This window comes from Corythoichthys intestinalis, chromosome 18 (assembly GCF_030265065.1).
Source record: "Corythoichthys intestinalis isolate RoL2023-P3 chromosome 18, ASM3026506v1, whole genome shotgun sequence".
In the NCBI taxonomy this organism is placed as follows: Eukaryota; Metazoa; Chordata; class Actinopteri; order Syngnathiformes; family Syngnathidae; genus Corythoichthys; species Corythoichthys intestinalis.
This window is the reverse complement of record NC_080412.1, coordinates 40,608,661-40,624,136: the sequence shown is the minus strand read 5'-3', so window position 1 is coordinate 40,624,136 and position 15,476 is coordinate 40,608,661. Positions and strand designations below refer to the sequence as shown.

The window sequence follows — 15,476 nt, the reverse complement described above, 5'->3', positions numbered from 1 at the left end:
ATGCCCAACTGCATGATGGAAAGTGGAACCATGACTGTGCGTAGTGCTATCAATTGATATATCTTCTCTGCGTTGGGAAAGAACATAAGGGGTTAAGAAAAAAGATCAATTGCTACCTTGCTTCCCCACATTGCTTCCCATGATATCTCTAATCATAGGGAGAGGGATTGTAAGGCTTTAGCCAATTAAAAAAAGGTTCCAAAGGCTGCCAAAATTCACTCATTATACGCTGTCTTTTATCTCTCTATATAGGCAAAATGGCGCCATTAAAGATTGAGCGCGACAATGTGTGAGTGGGTCGTGCAGCGCATGCATTAATTGCGTTAAATATTTTAATGTGATACATTTTTTTAAAAATTAATTACCGCCGTTATCGGGATAAATTTGATAACCCTACCTTAAGCCTAAACTAAAGACTATGGATGAGTATAACATATTGTGTCTGTGACGTTAAATACAATTAGAAAACAATTAAAAAAAATATATATATATTAAAAAAAAGGCATGGCCGATATTTTTTTGCAGATTCCGATACTTTGAAAATGACGTGATCGGACCCGATCGATCGGGATCGGAACATCTCTACTGCATAATGATAAATGTAACAACTTCAAGGTTTTCAAATAGACATTCTGTGAAAAATAAGACCTTCAACTGAAATTAAGTGCCTATATTTACTGTTGAAATCAAAATAGTGCAAACAACAGTTTTTTGGATCAAGTACTGTCCTCAATGTGTGTGTGGGTACACAAATTGACAGATAGCAAACAAATCAAACTCTAAAGAGAAATCAAACGCTGGAGTAAAGTTGAATTGGCTTTACTCTGGTCATATTTGTCTTGACAAGAGCACTGATACTTTTTTGTAAAGCTAAAAACAGCAAAACATGTCAATAATATGAAATAAAGTCACAAATAAAGCAACGTATACACCACGTTTCAATTGGGATAGCAACGGGTAGTACAGCTTGCAAGCATTGAAATAAGGTAACCACTTTTTACCACAAATGCAAACAAAACGAAATATACACATCTCCAACATACTACACAATGAGTCCCTGGGTTATGATGGACTCGACATACGCGATTTCGATTTTACGATGCCGAAGTCTCGTCTCCAGATGTTTTTTGTTTTGTTTTGTTTTGTTTTTTTAAATGCGTAAACAGTACCTTATTGTACCAAATCTTAGTTTTTAACTTTATTAAATGGACGTGTTCTGTCCTCACTAAACGTGAAGTTGTTCCGCTTGATAGACAGCAAACAAGGCAATTGTGGTTTTTGAAGCTTTTTCCTTCCTTCATTTTTAACAATTTGTAAAGCCGTAGCACACATATGTACAGTTATGTTCAAAACGACATACATTTTAACAATAAAACACCTGTCACGAAACAATTGGTGTCAAACGTCCTTCTTGTCTAAACAAAATGTAAATTTAGTAGACTGTATTACGTAGCCTAATTTGCCTAGCAAAAGTCCGCTAGCTTAAATGCTACGAATGCTAACCATAGACTTCATAATGATACTGACTGGGCACAGGGCTGATTTAATAGGGGGCCTATCTCTGCCAAAGCTGACCGAGGGGAAACACAGACAAGAATTTAGGTTGAAAATTCTTGTGAATAAATGCGTAAACACCTCAATTCTTTATAGATATTGATGTAAAACAGTCTTGATTCTTTGTTAAAAGAGCAAAGAACCGGGCTGTTAGCATTTATTTTAGGTAGATATGTCGAATATGCTGCTGTTCTTTAAGCCACTGAAGCGCCGCCTTATAATCACAAAGAGCTTTTTCGGTTGAAATTTCTTGTGAATAAATGCTTAAATGCCTGAATTCTTTATAGATATGGACATAAAACAGTCTCGATGTGCCGCCAATGCCGTAGCGGCTAATATCTCCCATTAATTTTTTTCACATTTTAAAATGCATGCATGGTACGAAAAATATAATAATTACCTTGAATCCTCGAACAAATCACACCTGAGACAATCCTTTCTGTTTGTATGCGGTAAAGCTTTCATACTTTTTCAACCTAAATCCTGCATTAGATCGCTGCGTGCCTGTGCCCTCCTACTTGAAGGCGAGGTGCAGTGTATGACAGATGTGACCCGTCAATATCACTATGAAGTCTATGTGCTAACGTATTAACAAATTTTTATGGCAAATCGCTCACACATAACTCCACAAACTGTAGCTCTAAACTTAATTACAAATGCATACAAACATATATTAGCTTAAAAAGCTTACAGCCAGTGTGGGCCAAACGAAGGGTCCTATAGTCATGTCAAACGGGTGTCCTATTGAGTCATAGAAGCCAAGGCGAGAGTCCAGCCACACCCAACGCTGCCACTAGAGGGCAGTGTATCCTCCTTCATAAAACAAAAAAATACTTTTAGACGTTTTGGATAGTTATTTTTCTGAGGAGTTAATTCAGACTTACGCGGAAATTCGCGTAGAAACGGAAGTTGTTCATAACTCAGGCACTACCTGTACTGTAACTTACAAGCGATGTTTGTATAAGGAACAAACAACTTGGTGAGATGGCAAGAACCGCTATGGTAAACTGGCTGCGAACATTAGCTCGTCCATTTAACTCTCCCTATCCGCAATGAGTCGGGGATCACTATAAAATGCTTTTATCGGACAACTCTTGGCTTAATGAGATGTAATGAACAGAAATTTGAGTGGAGGCTTTGCTTTATTATTGTGATTTTGCTTAAAAAAGAAAAAAAACAGATGGCAAATTTAAGAGTGATTGTGTTGTCCTTACTCTTAACAGGAGATGGCACATCGGCCGACCCGCTCCTTTTGGACCAGTATGTGGCAGTAACGGACTATGAGAAGCAGGAAAGCTCTGAGATCAGCCTTCGAGTGGGTCAGGTGGTGGAGGTCATTGAGAAAAACGAGTCAGGTTAGTTTTTATAGGTTTTATATCTCTGAATCTTTTGTTTCTCATTATATTTACCGTATTTTCTGGACTATAAGTCACACTTTTTTTCATAGTTTGGTTGGGCCTTGTATGGTACTTTAACTCGAGGTGTGCACTCTACTTTAAGTTGGTACAGTTGTTCAAAAGTGATACTGAAGATTAGGCCTGTCGCGTTAACAAATTTTAGTGTGTGATAATTATTCTCATAAATTATTGCGATATTATTGTGCCCCCCCATTTTTTTTTTTTAACCAATTTACAATAACACAGTGAGAATACAGTATATATTAATAGATCAAGTACACGCATTTAAAAGCGATAAATATTTACTCTTAAATTCAAAAATACTTTTTAAGAAATCACAACTAAAAACAGTAGACCGTGCCTCTTAAGTAACAAACAACAATATTGATACAGCACAGAAACACAGAATAAATAAAATGTGTTTAAAAAAAAAAAAAAAAAAAATGCACTTAATAACTTAAGCATTTAGGCCATGAAAACTTTTACCGTCATAGCTTCCGCAATGGTGTTCCATAGGGATGCAACGATACAGTTGTCATGGTTCGGTACGATTTTTGATACGGGGGACACGATTTTCGATCCGATTCAATACATTTAAAGCTCTGTAAAAAAAAAAAAAAATTATATTTTTTGTTTCGTTGTTTTTTTTTTTTTTTTTTGCTAACAAGCAAAAATTAAATTGCCATCATATAAACATGCATTTTAGTGCATAATATTTATGTGCTTACTTCTTACTGGTCTGAAAAAAATTTGTATAAAAGTGCTGAGAACAATCTTTACTGTTTGTAAAGTGAGGCAGGGCACACTGTTGATTGCTACAGCTCTCTTAGCAGCTAGGTTTACTACATCACCAAGACATCCCATTTGTGGTCCGAATCCATCTGTGTCACGTACGGAATTAACAATATTTGCAACATTATCTATAGTCACTGATATGGACTGATTTGGCCTTCTTAACTTCCATTCAGTCACGACAGTTTAGAATTCATCGATGTAGTATATGGACTACGTGTCCCATAATCACTCTGGGCTCACGTAGCCAATGGCATGGGATGTAGCACATCTAGTTTGCCATTTCATGATATCTAGTGTGTGCGCACTTTAAAAAAGTTAGCAAGCGCCGCTGAAGTCACGTCTGCTCATTACTACACAACACCAGCATATGACAATCGACTTTCATAAACAGGACGAGTTTGAAGCACAGCGCTCTTAATTTCATTCAGCTGTTCGTTGTCAAAGCGAGGTTGTTCGTAGCAGCCAAGTCAGTAACAATGTTTTAGCGGACGTTGTAAATATCCGGCGTTGTGCCGAAAAATAGCCGCCCCGCGTGAAATGTCACTCCTGACGGGAGCGCCCACATGTCAACAACACCGGCGCGCCGTAGATGGTCCACAGTCACTCCGGAGGACTGACGCGGCCGGTATACGTTGAACAATAGGATATAATGGGAACGATTGGCTCCGGGGCTAGTTTTTGCCGGACCTGTAACGAAGATGCATTTTTGCGCAGTTGGTAACGAGGAATCCGAACTTTTAATAGCACGTCTGCCGCACACGCACGTGCACGCGAGGCGATAAATCGTAGCGGAAAAATTACCGCCTTCATTTTTATTTATCGCGCGATAAATGGAATTATTGCATATTGCGACAGGCTTACTGAAGATAAAGACTTGAATGGATTTGGTAGTAATTAGGAGTGGAATCAAGAGTTTGTTTAGTTTATCGTAATCTGAATAACTTAATATGTTAACTAGTACTGCAACGATTGATCGATTAACTCGAGTTATTTGATTAGAAAAAAGCTTCGAGTAAAATTTTGTCGCTTCGAGGATTCTTTTAGTAAGGGTGACATTGTAATGGTTTGTTTTGAAAGTGTAGGCATTTTGTTTTATTCATTTTGGGTAGATACACTGCCCTCTAGTGGCATCAGTGAATATGACATAACTCATCCACCATGCTGGACCCAGCTGCTCCCTGTTAAGACCAACATAAGGTTATAAGTTTTTGTTTGAGCTAATATGTTTCTTCATACATTCGTAATTTAGTTTAGAAGTATATTTAGATTTTTTTTTCGTGACAATGTGTTTGAACAAATTGTTAAGAGCTTTATTAAAATTTAAAAAAGGTGTCCAGCTGTCCTTTTGTTGTACTTAGATCTTCATTTTTTTATTTATTTTACCGTTTGAGGCTAAGCTCTGCAAATTTTTTCATGAAAGTGCCATTTCTGCATAGTTTAAAGAAAAACTCAGGAATTTTATTTTGTATTTCCATTCAATGCTCTTTTGTTTGAAACTCCTATCTTAGGAAGCCAAACCAATATTATTGCAAGCATAAACATTTGTTTCTTTCGTTCTAAGTTTTTGTTTCAGCTAATATGACTGTTTATGCACTCGTAAATTTAGTTTAAAATTAATAATACCAAACAGATTGGGTGAATGGGGGTCTGGGCTACATTTCTCACTACTATGAACCTAATTTTGAAAACATCCAGATTAGCACATTTGAATTGCAATATTTGAACACAAATTATATTAACGTACACAAGAAATACTAACTTTTTAATCATCTCAACTATCCATGAATGCAAAAAAAATAAACATTTGTACTATTAATCCACTTAAAATTGTCTGTCTAAATAAATTAAATATGGCCCAAAAAAAAAAAAACTTCTTGGTCAGGGAATAACAAAAATAAATAAAAATGGAGCCTTCCATCAGGTAAAACACTACTGTTTTTGTCCACAAACAGCCAAACTCAACAAAAAAATGAAAGCTCCTTTGGGCTGCTTTAAGACCACATTAATAAAATAAAAACTGGGTAGAAAGGGATAAACCTTGGTTCACTACATTTCTTACAGTTTAATTATCGTTAACAGTAAAAACATCCAGGAGGATATTTCTCTCAAAGCAGCTTCCTCCTCGAGAAATTAGCACTGATTAATGTTATGCTAACTCTGATGAGGGTCGCACTTTCAGTAGCAAAATTAGTGGTGCGTTCCCCACCTCCACAACATTGACATTTTTACATTACTTACAGTGGCTGCTGCTGGCGTACAAAAACTTTTAATATACCTCATCTTCGAAGGGGGCGGTGAATGTGTGAATGAGTGTGTGTGGAGGTGGGTGGGTCGAGTCATCAGCCAATCAAACGTGCGTTTGAGGGGAAAAATGGACTGGCACATACAGCAAGTGACAAGTGGTCAGAATAAGTCTGAACATAATAAAAGTACTGTAATTCACTTCATAATGGTAAGGTCAATTCTATCCTTACAACATATGGGAAGACAATCTAAATGACCTATATAACTGAACTCATCATTTAATGCAAATAAAGTTGCTTAAAAGTTGGTGTGGACATTTTGAGCATCCTGAAAAGTTGCTAGTGTTATGTCCCTACCATTCCTATGCAAAACTTACGCCACTGGTATATTTAGTACGGCTGTCAAACGATTAAAATTTTTAATCGAGTTAATCACAGCTTAAAAATTAATTAATCGTAATTAATCGCAATTCAAAACAGCTCTAAAATATGCCATATTTTTCTGTAAATTATTGTTGGAATGGAAAGATAAGACGGATGTATATATTCAACATACTGTACATAAGTACTGTACATAAGTACTGTATTTGTTTATTATAACAATAAATCCAAAAGATGGCATTAACATTATAAAACATTCTGTGAAAGGGCTCTACGGATAGAAAGACTTGTAATTCTTAAAAGATAAATGTGAGTAAAAGTTATCGTAATTTTGATAGTTTATATATTGTGACTAAATATTGCCATCTAGAGTATTTGTTGAGCTAAACGAAATGTTTGAATAGAGTTTGACCAAACTGAGTATTATTTTGCAAAGCTATTTTGATTGGGAATGCCAGTTCTCTTTGCATTGAGCGCTTTTCTTTTTGTGAACATTATTTTTTTTTTTTTTGAGAGAGATAGGAATATTATTTTTGTTGTGCTTTCACTAAATGATACCGTAACGACTTAACTGTTCTTAACTGCCCAAATGCATGATGGGAAGTTGGGAACCTTGACTGTCAGTGGTGGATGCAAATGGTATATCTTCTCTGCGTTTTGTTCAATGCATGCAGTTAAGATAAAGCTAAGCTTCTTTCACTCTGCCCCATGTCACTCGCCAAAATAGTTGTAATTGTTGTGGAAGAGATGCCAAAGCTTATTCCAACAAATAGTGGGGCTCCAATGAATGCCTGTGTCCATTCCACTCGCTTGTCTCTGCCCCTTAGCTCTCAAAATACATAAGACGGCGCCATTGTAGTCTGTACGCAGCAACACGTGAGGTCGTTCCGCGCATGCGTTAAATATTTTAACTAGGGCTGTCAAACAATTAAAATTTTTAATCGAGTTAATCACAGCTTAAAAATTAATTAATCGTAATTAATCGCAATTCAAACCATCTATAAAATATGCCATATTTTTCTGTAAATTATTGTTGGAATGGAAAGATAAGACAAGACGGATATAGACATTCAACATACTGTACATAAGTACTGTGTTTATTATAACAATAAATCAACAAGATGGCATTAACATTATTAACATTCTGTTAAAGCGATCCATGGATAGAAAGACTTGTAGTTCTTAAAAGATAAATGTTAGTACAAGTTATAGAAATTTTATATTAAAACCCCTCTTCATGTTTTCGTTTTAATAAAGTTTGTAAAATTTTCAATCAAAAAATAAACTAGTAGCTCGCCATTGTTGATGTCAATAATTATGGTGCTGAAGCCTGAAACCCATAAAATCAGTCGCACCCAAGCGCCAGCAGAGGGCGGAAAAACACCAAAAAAAAAAAACCCCAATTAACAAGTCGAAATGACACTGCTGTCATTTTAATGTTTGAGCGGGGCATGTGCGTTAAATGCGTCAAATATTTTAACGTGTGAAAAATTAATTAACGGCCGTTAACGCGGTAATTTTGACAGTCCTAATATTTAACTTTTTTTTTGTGGGAATATGTGTGGACGATTTGTTAAGCGCATTGGGGAAAATAAAGTTAGCATTTTATAGCATTTAAGCTAGCTGACTTTTGCTATTCAGGTGAGCCAATTATTCTTTTTTTTTTTTTTTTTTTTTCAATCCGTTATTAGGTATTTTAATTTATTTCTAAATGCATTTATTGCTCCTGTGAAATAAAAATACAACTCTGCTTAGTTTGGGAATTTTATTTTGTATTTGCATTTAATGCTCTTTTGAAAGTGCATTCTTAGCATGCCTTTGTTGTACATCGCCTAAAATATATTCTGCAATGCAATTCGAACTAATTGATAGATTAGCTGATTACTTAATAAATCGATAGCTGCAGCCCTAATATTAACAAATACCTATTTAGCACTTTGTTCTCCATTTTATTACTACTACCATATGATGTCTAATGTTTGTGCCTGGTCTGTAATTAAATAAAATGGCATTCCAAGAATGCCACATATTCGCCACTGCGTTGTTTTTTTCCTCTTAATTGCGACTTCTAGTCCAAAAATTAAAGCAGTTATTTTCCATTCACTGAATTCCAACGATTGCTTCATTTACCATGACTAATTATGTTTCAATACATTCCATTATACAGTGTTAATTACTACCATTAGTTTTCATTGTTGATAGAATTTGATAAATTATACTATTTTACTGCCTAATTGGCATGCAGGTCCATTTTGATCACCCATTTAAGCCAAATATTGTTCTTCACAGTTAGTTTCACCCTCAAGGCGCCTAATATGTCTCTCTCATCTTTTATTATTTGTATTGGGCACTTGCAGGCTGGTGGTTTGTGAGTTCAGAAGACGCCCAGGGTTGGGTTCCTGCCACCTGCCTGGAGGCTCAGGATGACCCTGATGACTTTGCTCTTCCAGGAGAAGAAGGTACAGGATGAATGAAGCCTTGGTTTCTAATGTTCAGACAAGGGGGACCATTTAAATAATGTATTAGCATCCGGGCGACTGAATCCAAGCCTGACTTTTATTCAGAAGTTCCAGATGGGTTGAGGTGTAATATTACTTCCTGTCTTGCCTCACCGTGCTGCCACGTCAGCGCCTCGGAGATTCTGGTCTTTGCCGAGGCACGTGGGCCGTCGCCGAACTTTAGGGGATCTTTTCAGCACGGGCTTTGGGCAAGGTGGAGGGCATGTCTTTTCTTCTACTTTCCCTCTAGCCCCAAATGTTTGTCTACATGTATATTCAGTTCATGCACGCAACGTTGAATGCTTGGCATGTTCTGTCAGAGCCTGCATGTGCATTGAAAACACTGAGTTCATCAAAATTCATGTGAATTGTGAATGCAAATGCATTTAGCAATGAATGTGTGTGTTTTCTCCTTTTTAAATTTACTGAATTCTGGCACGTTTTTGTTGTTATTTTTACCTATTACATGCGAGGGACAACAATACTTTATTCTACTTGAAATATCTCTTGAAAATATACAAAAATCTGTAGTCTTCATGTATTTACGGGACACGGGGCAGATTCATAGGGGGCCTATCTTCGTCAAAGCCAGGGGTGAAAGTGGCTAGAATTTCTTGCCGGAGCTCCCTGACGGGAAGGTCGCCACGGAGCCAGAAATTGTATTTTTTAAATTTATTTGGGGGGGGGGGGGGTCAAACCTCTTAAACTACAGAAATGCAAAGAAAACTGTTTTAGCATAGTTATATCTATAACACATACAAAAACTGATTTACATTCAAAAATTGTATTTTATCAATGATTTGCAAAATAAAAATTAACAAAAACAGCAATAACCCCAACCTCCATCTCCTAATTTTTACTGTCCCTCATTTCCTCACACACTAAATGCCAAATTTCAATTTTAGCTACTTAAGAACATAGGATGTATATTAAAATTTAAGTTAATGTAAACATTTACTTTTTTCCCCAATAATAAAGATATAAGTAACATACATTCAGAAAAATAAGTACAAATGACTTATATTATGCAGAGTGAAATGGAATATATAACACATAATCACTTTTGCCACACACGTAGCCACAACAAAATGTTCCCACAGCAAACAGATGCAAAAATGTCATGGACATGACAAAGCCATAACCTTGTACGCCCTGAAATGAATCGAGCTGCTTGACTAGACGCTGAGTTACTAAACCCAGATTGTTGATTGTGTTATTATACAGTTTTGTGGCCATCTGATGTATGTACCATCTCTGAATGTGCGTCTTTAGTTGTATGGGGGACGGGAAACCGATAAGCATATGCTTCCTCCCGTCCGCCTTTGTCTTCTTCTTCGGTTCCTTCGGGCAAATCATATCACATTTTGTAATTGTCAATGATACCGATGATGATGACAATAAAATTTCATTCATTCATTCATTTTGAAGATCGCGCAAACATTGAATTTTCTTTTTAAATCACAAGGAAATGAATAAGTTGCCTAACATAAATGAACAAATATAAGTCCAAAGTGCACATTGACAGTTAATATGTTCTGAAAACTCCCCATCAGAGCAAATAAAACTAAACATGATAAATAAGCCTCCTCAACTCTTTCGTTGCTCTTAAAGATTTGATCCATTTTATGTTGTATTGCCTTTTTTTGGTGGCATCAATTCAACAACCTTTTATTTTTTTTTCCAATCAGAGGTCAGTATGTCAGCCAACTGAACAGATATATGAGTCCAGGCGTTTTGCTTTGCTACGTGCATTCGCACATTGACGTGACTCATTATCGTCAGACTGATGACTGCAGCAGCTGGGGAAACCTCCATGCCGTCCGTGGAATAAAATAAAAAATATCGGTGGAAACGAATTATGCTACACAAGCACTTTATTATGCTTGTTGTTAACACTTGTGTATGTAAATCTGATTGTTTTCTTCTTGGAGATGAAATGCATGTGTAGCAGCATAGCATTTTTTAATTTTTTTTATTTTTTTACATAGCGTTTTTACAGGTGCCGTCATGTTTTTGGAATCAAAGCACCGTGTACCGGAACTGCGTTCTGGCCCTGAATCTTCTACCGGAACTGCGTTCCTGACCGTTCTGGCCCACTTTCACCCCTGGTCAAAGCTGACCGAGTGGAAACACAGACAAAGAGCTTTTTCTGTTGAAAATTCTTGTGAATAAATGTTTAATCCCGGAATTCTTTATAGATATGGACGTAAAACTGTCTCGATTCTTGGTTAAAAGGGGGAGAAAAAAAACACACACACACACAAAAAAAACGGGCCGTTATTATTTATTTTACGTAAATATGTCAAATGTGCTGAGAGTTAAGTCACTGTGGCGGCCGGCCCCCTTAGTACAACAAAGAGCTTTTCCCGTTGAAAATTCTTGTGAATGTTTAAATCCCTGAATTCTTTATAGATATGGACGTAAAACACTCTCGATTCTTGATTAAAAGCAAAAAAAAAAAAAAAAAAGTGCAGGTAGCATTTATTTTATGTAAATATTGTGAACGATGAGGCTAGTATGTAAGGAAATTAGTAGCCGCCATATGTAAAAGCCTCGCAAAAGTATTCGGCCCCCTTGAATCTTGCAACCTTTCGCCACCTTTCAGGCTTCAAACATATTTAAAGATATGAAGATATGAAATTTAATTTTTTTGTCAAGAATCAACAACAAGTGAGACACAATCGTGAAGTGGAACAACATTTATTGGATAATTTAAACTTTTTTAACAAGTAAAAAACTGAAAAGTGGGGCGTGCAATATTATTCGGCCCCTTTACGTTCAGTGCAGCAAACTCACTCCAGAAGTTCAGTGAGGATCTCTGAATGATCCAATGTTGTCCTAAATGACCGATGATGATAAATAGAATCCACCTGTGTGTAATCAAGTCTCCGTATAAATGCACCTGCTCTGTGATAGTCTCAGGGTTCTGTTTAAAGAGCATTATGAAAACCAAGGAACACACCAGGCAGGTCCGAGATACTGTTGTGGAGAAGTTTAAAGCCGGATTTGGATACAAAAAGATTTCCCAAGCTTTAAACATCTCAAGGAGCACTGTGCAAGCCATCATATTGAAATGGAAGGAGCATCAGACCACTGTAAATCTACCAAGACCCGGCCGTCCTTCCAAACTTTCTTCTCAAACAAGGAGAAAACTGATCAGAGATGCAGCCAAGAGGCCCATGATCACTCTGGATGAACTGCAGAGATCTACAGCTGAGGTGGGAGAGTCTGTCCATAGGACAACAATCAGCCGTACACTGCACAAATCTGGCCTTTATGGAAGAGTGGCAAGAAGAAAGTCATTTCTCAAAGATATCCATAAAAAGTCTCGTTTAAAGTTTGCCACAAGCCACCTGGGAGACACACCAAACATGTGGAAGAAGGTGCTCTGGTCAGATGAAACCAAAATTGAACTTTTTGGCCACAATGCAAAACGATATGTTTGGCGTAAAAGCAACACAGCTCATCACCCTGAACACACCATCCCCACTGTCAAACATGGTGGTGGCAGCATCATGGTTTGGGCCTGCTTTTCTTCAGCAGGGACAGGGAAGATGGTTAAAATTGACGGGAAGATGGATGCAGCCAAATACAGGAACATTCTGGAAGAAAACCTGTTGGTATCTGCACAAGACCTGAGACTGGGACGGAGATTTATCTTCCGACAGGACAATGATCCAAAACAAAGCCAAATCTACAATGGAATGGTTCAAAAATAAACGTATCCAGGTGTTAGAATGGCCAAGTCAAAGTCCAGACCTGAATCCAATCGAGAATCTGTGGAAAGAGCTGAAGACTGCTGTTCACAAACACTCTCCATCCAACCTCACTGAGCTCGAGCTGTTTTGCAAGGAAGAATGGGCAAGAATGTCAGTCTCTCGATGTGCAAAACTGATAGAAACATGCCCCAAGCGACTTGCAGCTCTAATTGGAGCAAAAGGTGTCGCTACAAAGTATTAACGCAAGGGGGCCGAATAATATTGCACGCCCCACTTTTCAGTTTTTTATTTGTTAAAAAAGTTGAAATTATCCAATAAATTTTGTTCCACTTCACGATTGTGTCCCACTTGTTGTTGATTCTTGACAAAAAATTAAAATTTCATATCTTTATGTTTGAAGCCTGAAATGTGGCGAAAGGTTGCAAGGTTCAAGGGGGCCGAATACTTTTGCAAGGCACTGTATGGACGTAAAAGAGTCGATTCTTTGTTGAAAGCAAAAAAAAAACGGGCAGTTTGCATTTACTTTACGTAAATATGTCAAAGAATGATGCTAGTCTGTAGTGGTTAATTCCTCCCATTGATTTGTTTCACGTTTAAAAATGCATGCATGGTATGAAAAATGTAATAATTACCTTGAATCCTCAAACAAATCACTCTTGAGACCATCCTTCCTGTTTGAATGCGGTACAGCTTTCGTACTCTTTCCAATCCTAAAACAGGCGTTGGATCACTGCACGTGTTGACTCGGTGACAGACAGCGAATAACTAAAGCGAACTGAAGGGCGGCCCCCGAATTAAAGGCGTTGCACAGTGAAGGTGGAATCTGACCTGACAAATATTATGAAGTCTATGAAAAATCACAATGATAAACAAGCAATCTTAATCGCTATGAAAAAACAATTATTGCCTGTAATTGAGGTAATGATTATATTAAGTTGATCTAATGAAGTGTCCATTGAATGTACACACTTGCTATGTGCTTGTTGTCGCATGTTTTCTTCTCATTTTACACCCTGGAACCACCACCCATCATATACTGTATAATTCGTAAATTGTTTTTATCATATTAGATTCTGCATATCACATAATTTATCATTTATCAGTAAAGTGTCAAGAAATGTTGCAACATTCAGTCGTTTTGCTATTTGAACTCCAGAATCACCTGCCAATTTGTTTTCTATTGTTTGTATTCTTTCCACAATAACTCACTGTCATGTATTTTTTTGTTCCTGTTGCAGAGGAGAAATATTCCGTGGTTTATCCCTACTCGGCCAGGGATCAAGACGAGATTGACCTGGAACGAGGAATGATTGTGGAGGTTATTCAGAAGAACTTGGAGGGCTGGTGGAAGATCAGGTGATTCTTTTCAGTATTATTTCTACATACAAGTCGTACACGGGTTACGAACGAGTTCCGTTCCTTTGCTGGCGGCGTGAACTGAATTTTCGCGTAGGTCTGAATTAGCCCTTTAAGTACCCCAAAATAACTATCCAAAAGTCCAAAAGTATTGTATTTTGTTTAGGGCTGTCAAAATTATCGCGTTAACGCGCAGTAATTAATTTTTTAAATTAATCACGTTAAAATATTTGACGCAATTAACGCACATGTCCCGCTCAGACAGTATTTTACAGCAAGGTTTTTTGTGCTGTCTAACAGCGAACTCTTGTGGTCGCTTTGCGACATGGTTTATTGCTTTTTTGCCAGTTCAATATGGCTGCACGACGTCTCGGGCTGACGCCTACGTTGTAATGTTGTGCTTATATGATCCTTGGACAATATTTGTCCGTAAGTATGGTTGTTGTAAAGAATGTACATATTATGTTAGTAAGCGAAATGTTCTATTTTTTGTATGAGACGCTTTTTGTTTATGTTTAGTGAACCTGTATAGCATGCTAAGCTAACGTTGTTGCTAATGCAATGCTTGTGTACTTTTTTTTTGTAGTTTGACTACGGTCTAAAGAGGACAATGGTTTGAGGCCATTTTATTAATAAATCAGATGAAAAAGGAAGAAGTCTGATTATTAAGGCGTCGTTCACTAGCTGTCTAGCTTTGGAAAAAGTAGACGCTTCGGAGTGAGGACAGCATAGACAGATTTAAATGACAGTAGAGTGAAATGCCCACTACAGTCCTTATGTACCGTATGTTAAATGTATATATCCATCTTGTGTCTTATCTTTCCATTCCAACAAATTATTTTACAGAATATATATATAATTTACAGAAAAATATGGCATATTTTATAGATGGTTTGAATTGCGATTAATTGCGATTAATTACGATTAATTAATTTTTAAGCTGTAATTAACTCGATTAAAAATTTTAATCGTTTGACAGCCCTAATTTTGTTTAATGATGGAGAATACACTGCCATCTGGTGGCAGCGTTGGGTCTGGCTGGACTATCACCTTTTGACTAAGGAGCAGACTCTCCTCTGACATGGATAAAGGATAGTTGCGCTCTGTTTAGGCCCACGTAAAGCTGTAAGTTGTTTCAGCTAATATATGTTTGCGTATCATATGCATTTGTAATTAAGTTTACAGCTACAGTTTGTTGAGTTACGCGGGAGCGATTTGCTATGACAATTGTAAATACGTTAACATTCATAGTATTTAAGCTAGTGGATTTTTGTTAAGCAAATTAGGCTAATTTAATCTACTAAATTTACATATTGATCAGACTAGATGGATGTTTGAACACCAATCGCTTTGTGTCAAGTGTTTTATTGTTAAAATGCATGCCGTTTTGAACATAAGTATGAATATGTGTGTTACAGCTTTACAAATTGTCAAAAGTGAAGGAAGTAAAAAGCTTCAAAAAGCACAATTTTTTGCTGTCTGTAAAGATGAACAACTTCACGTTTAGTGAGGACAGAACATGTCATATTCATA

The 15,476-nt window shown here is 36.9% G+C and overlaps 1 protein-coding gene across 2 annotated transcripts in view; it reads left to right on the top strand.

Annotated features, from left to right (window-relative positions):
• Positions 1-15,476, top strand: part of sh3pxd2b (SH3 and PX domains 2B) — a 74,736-nt gene that overhangs the window by 49,730 nt on the left and 9,530 nt on the right. For both annotated transcript variants that reach the window (XM_057820468.1, XM_057820467.1), the window contains 3 exons: positions 2,778-2,909; positions 8,728-8,829; positions 13,826-13,943. In XM_057820468.1, the coding sequence (XP_057676451.1) occupies positions 2,778-2,909; positions 8,728-8,829; positions 13,826-13,943 (352 nt within the window). The remainder of the gene's footprint in view (positions 1-2,777; positions 2,910-8,727; positions 8,830-13,825; positions 13,944-15,476) is intronic.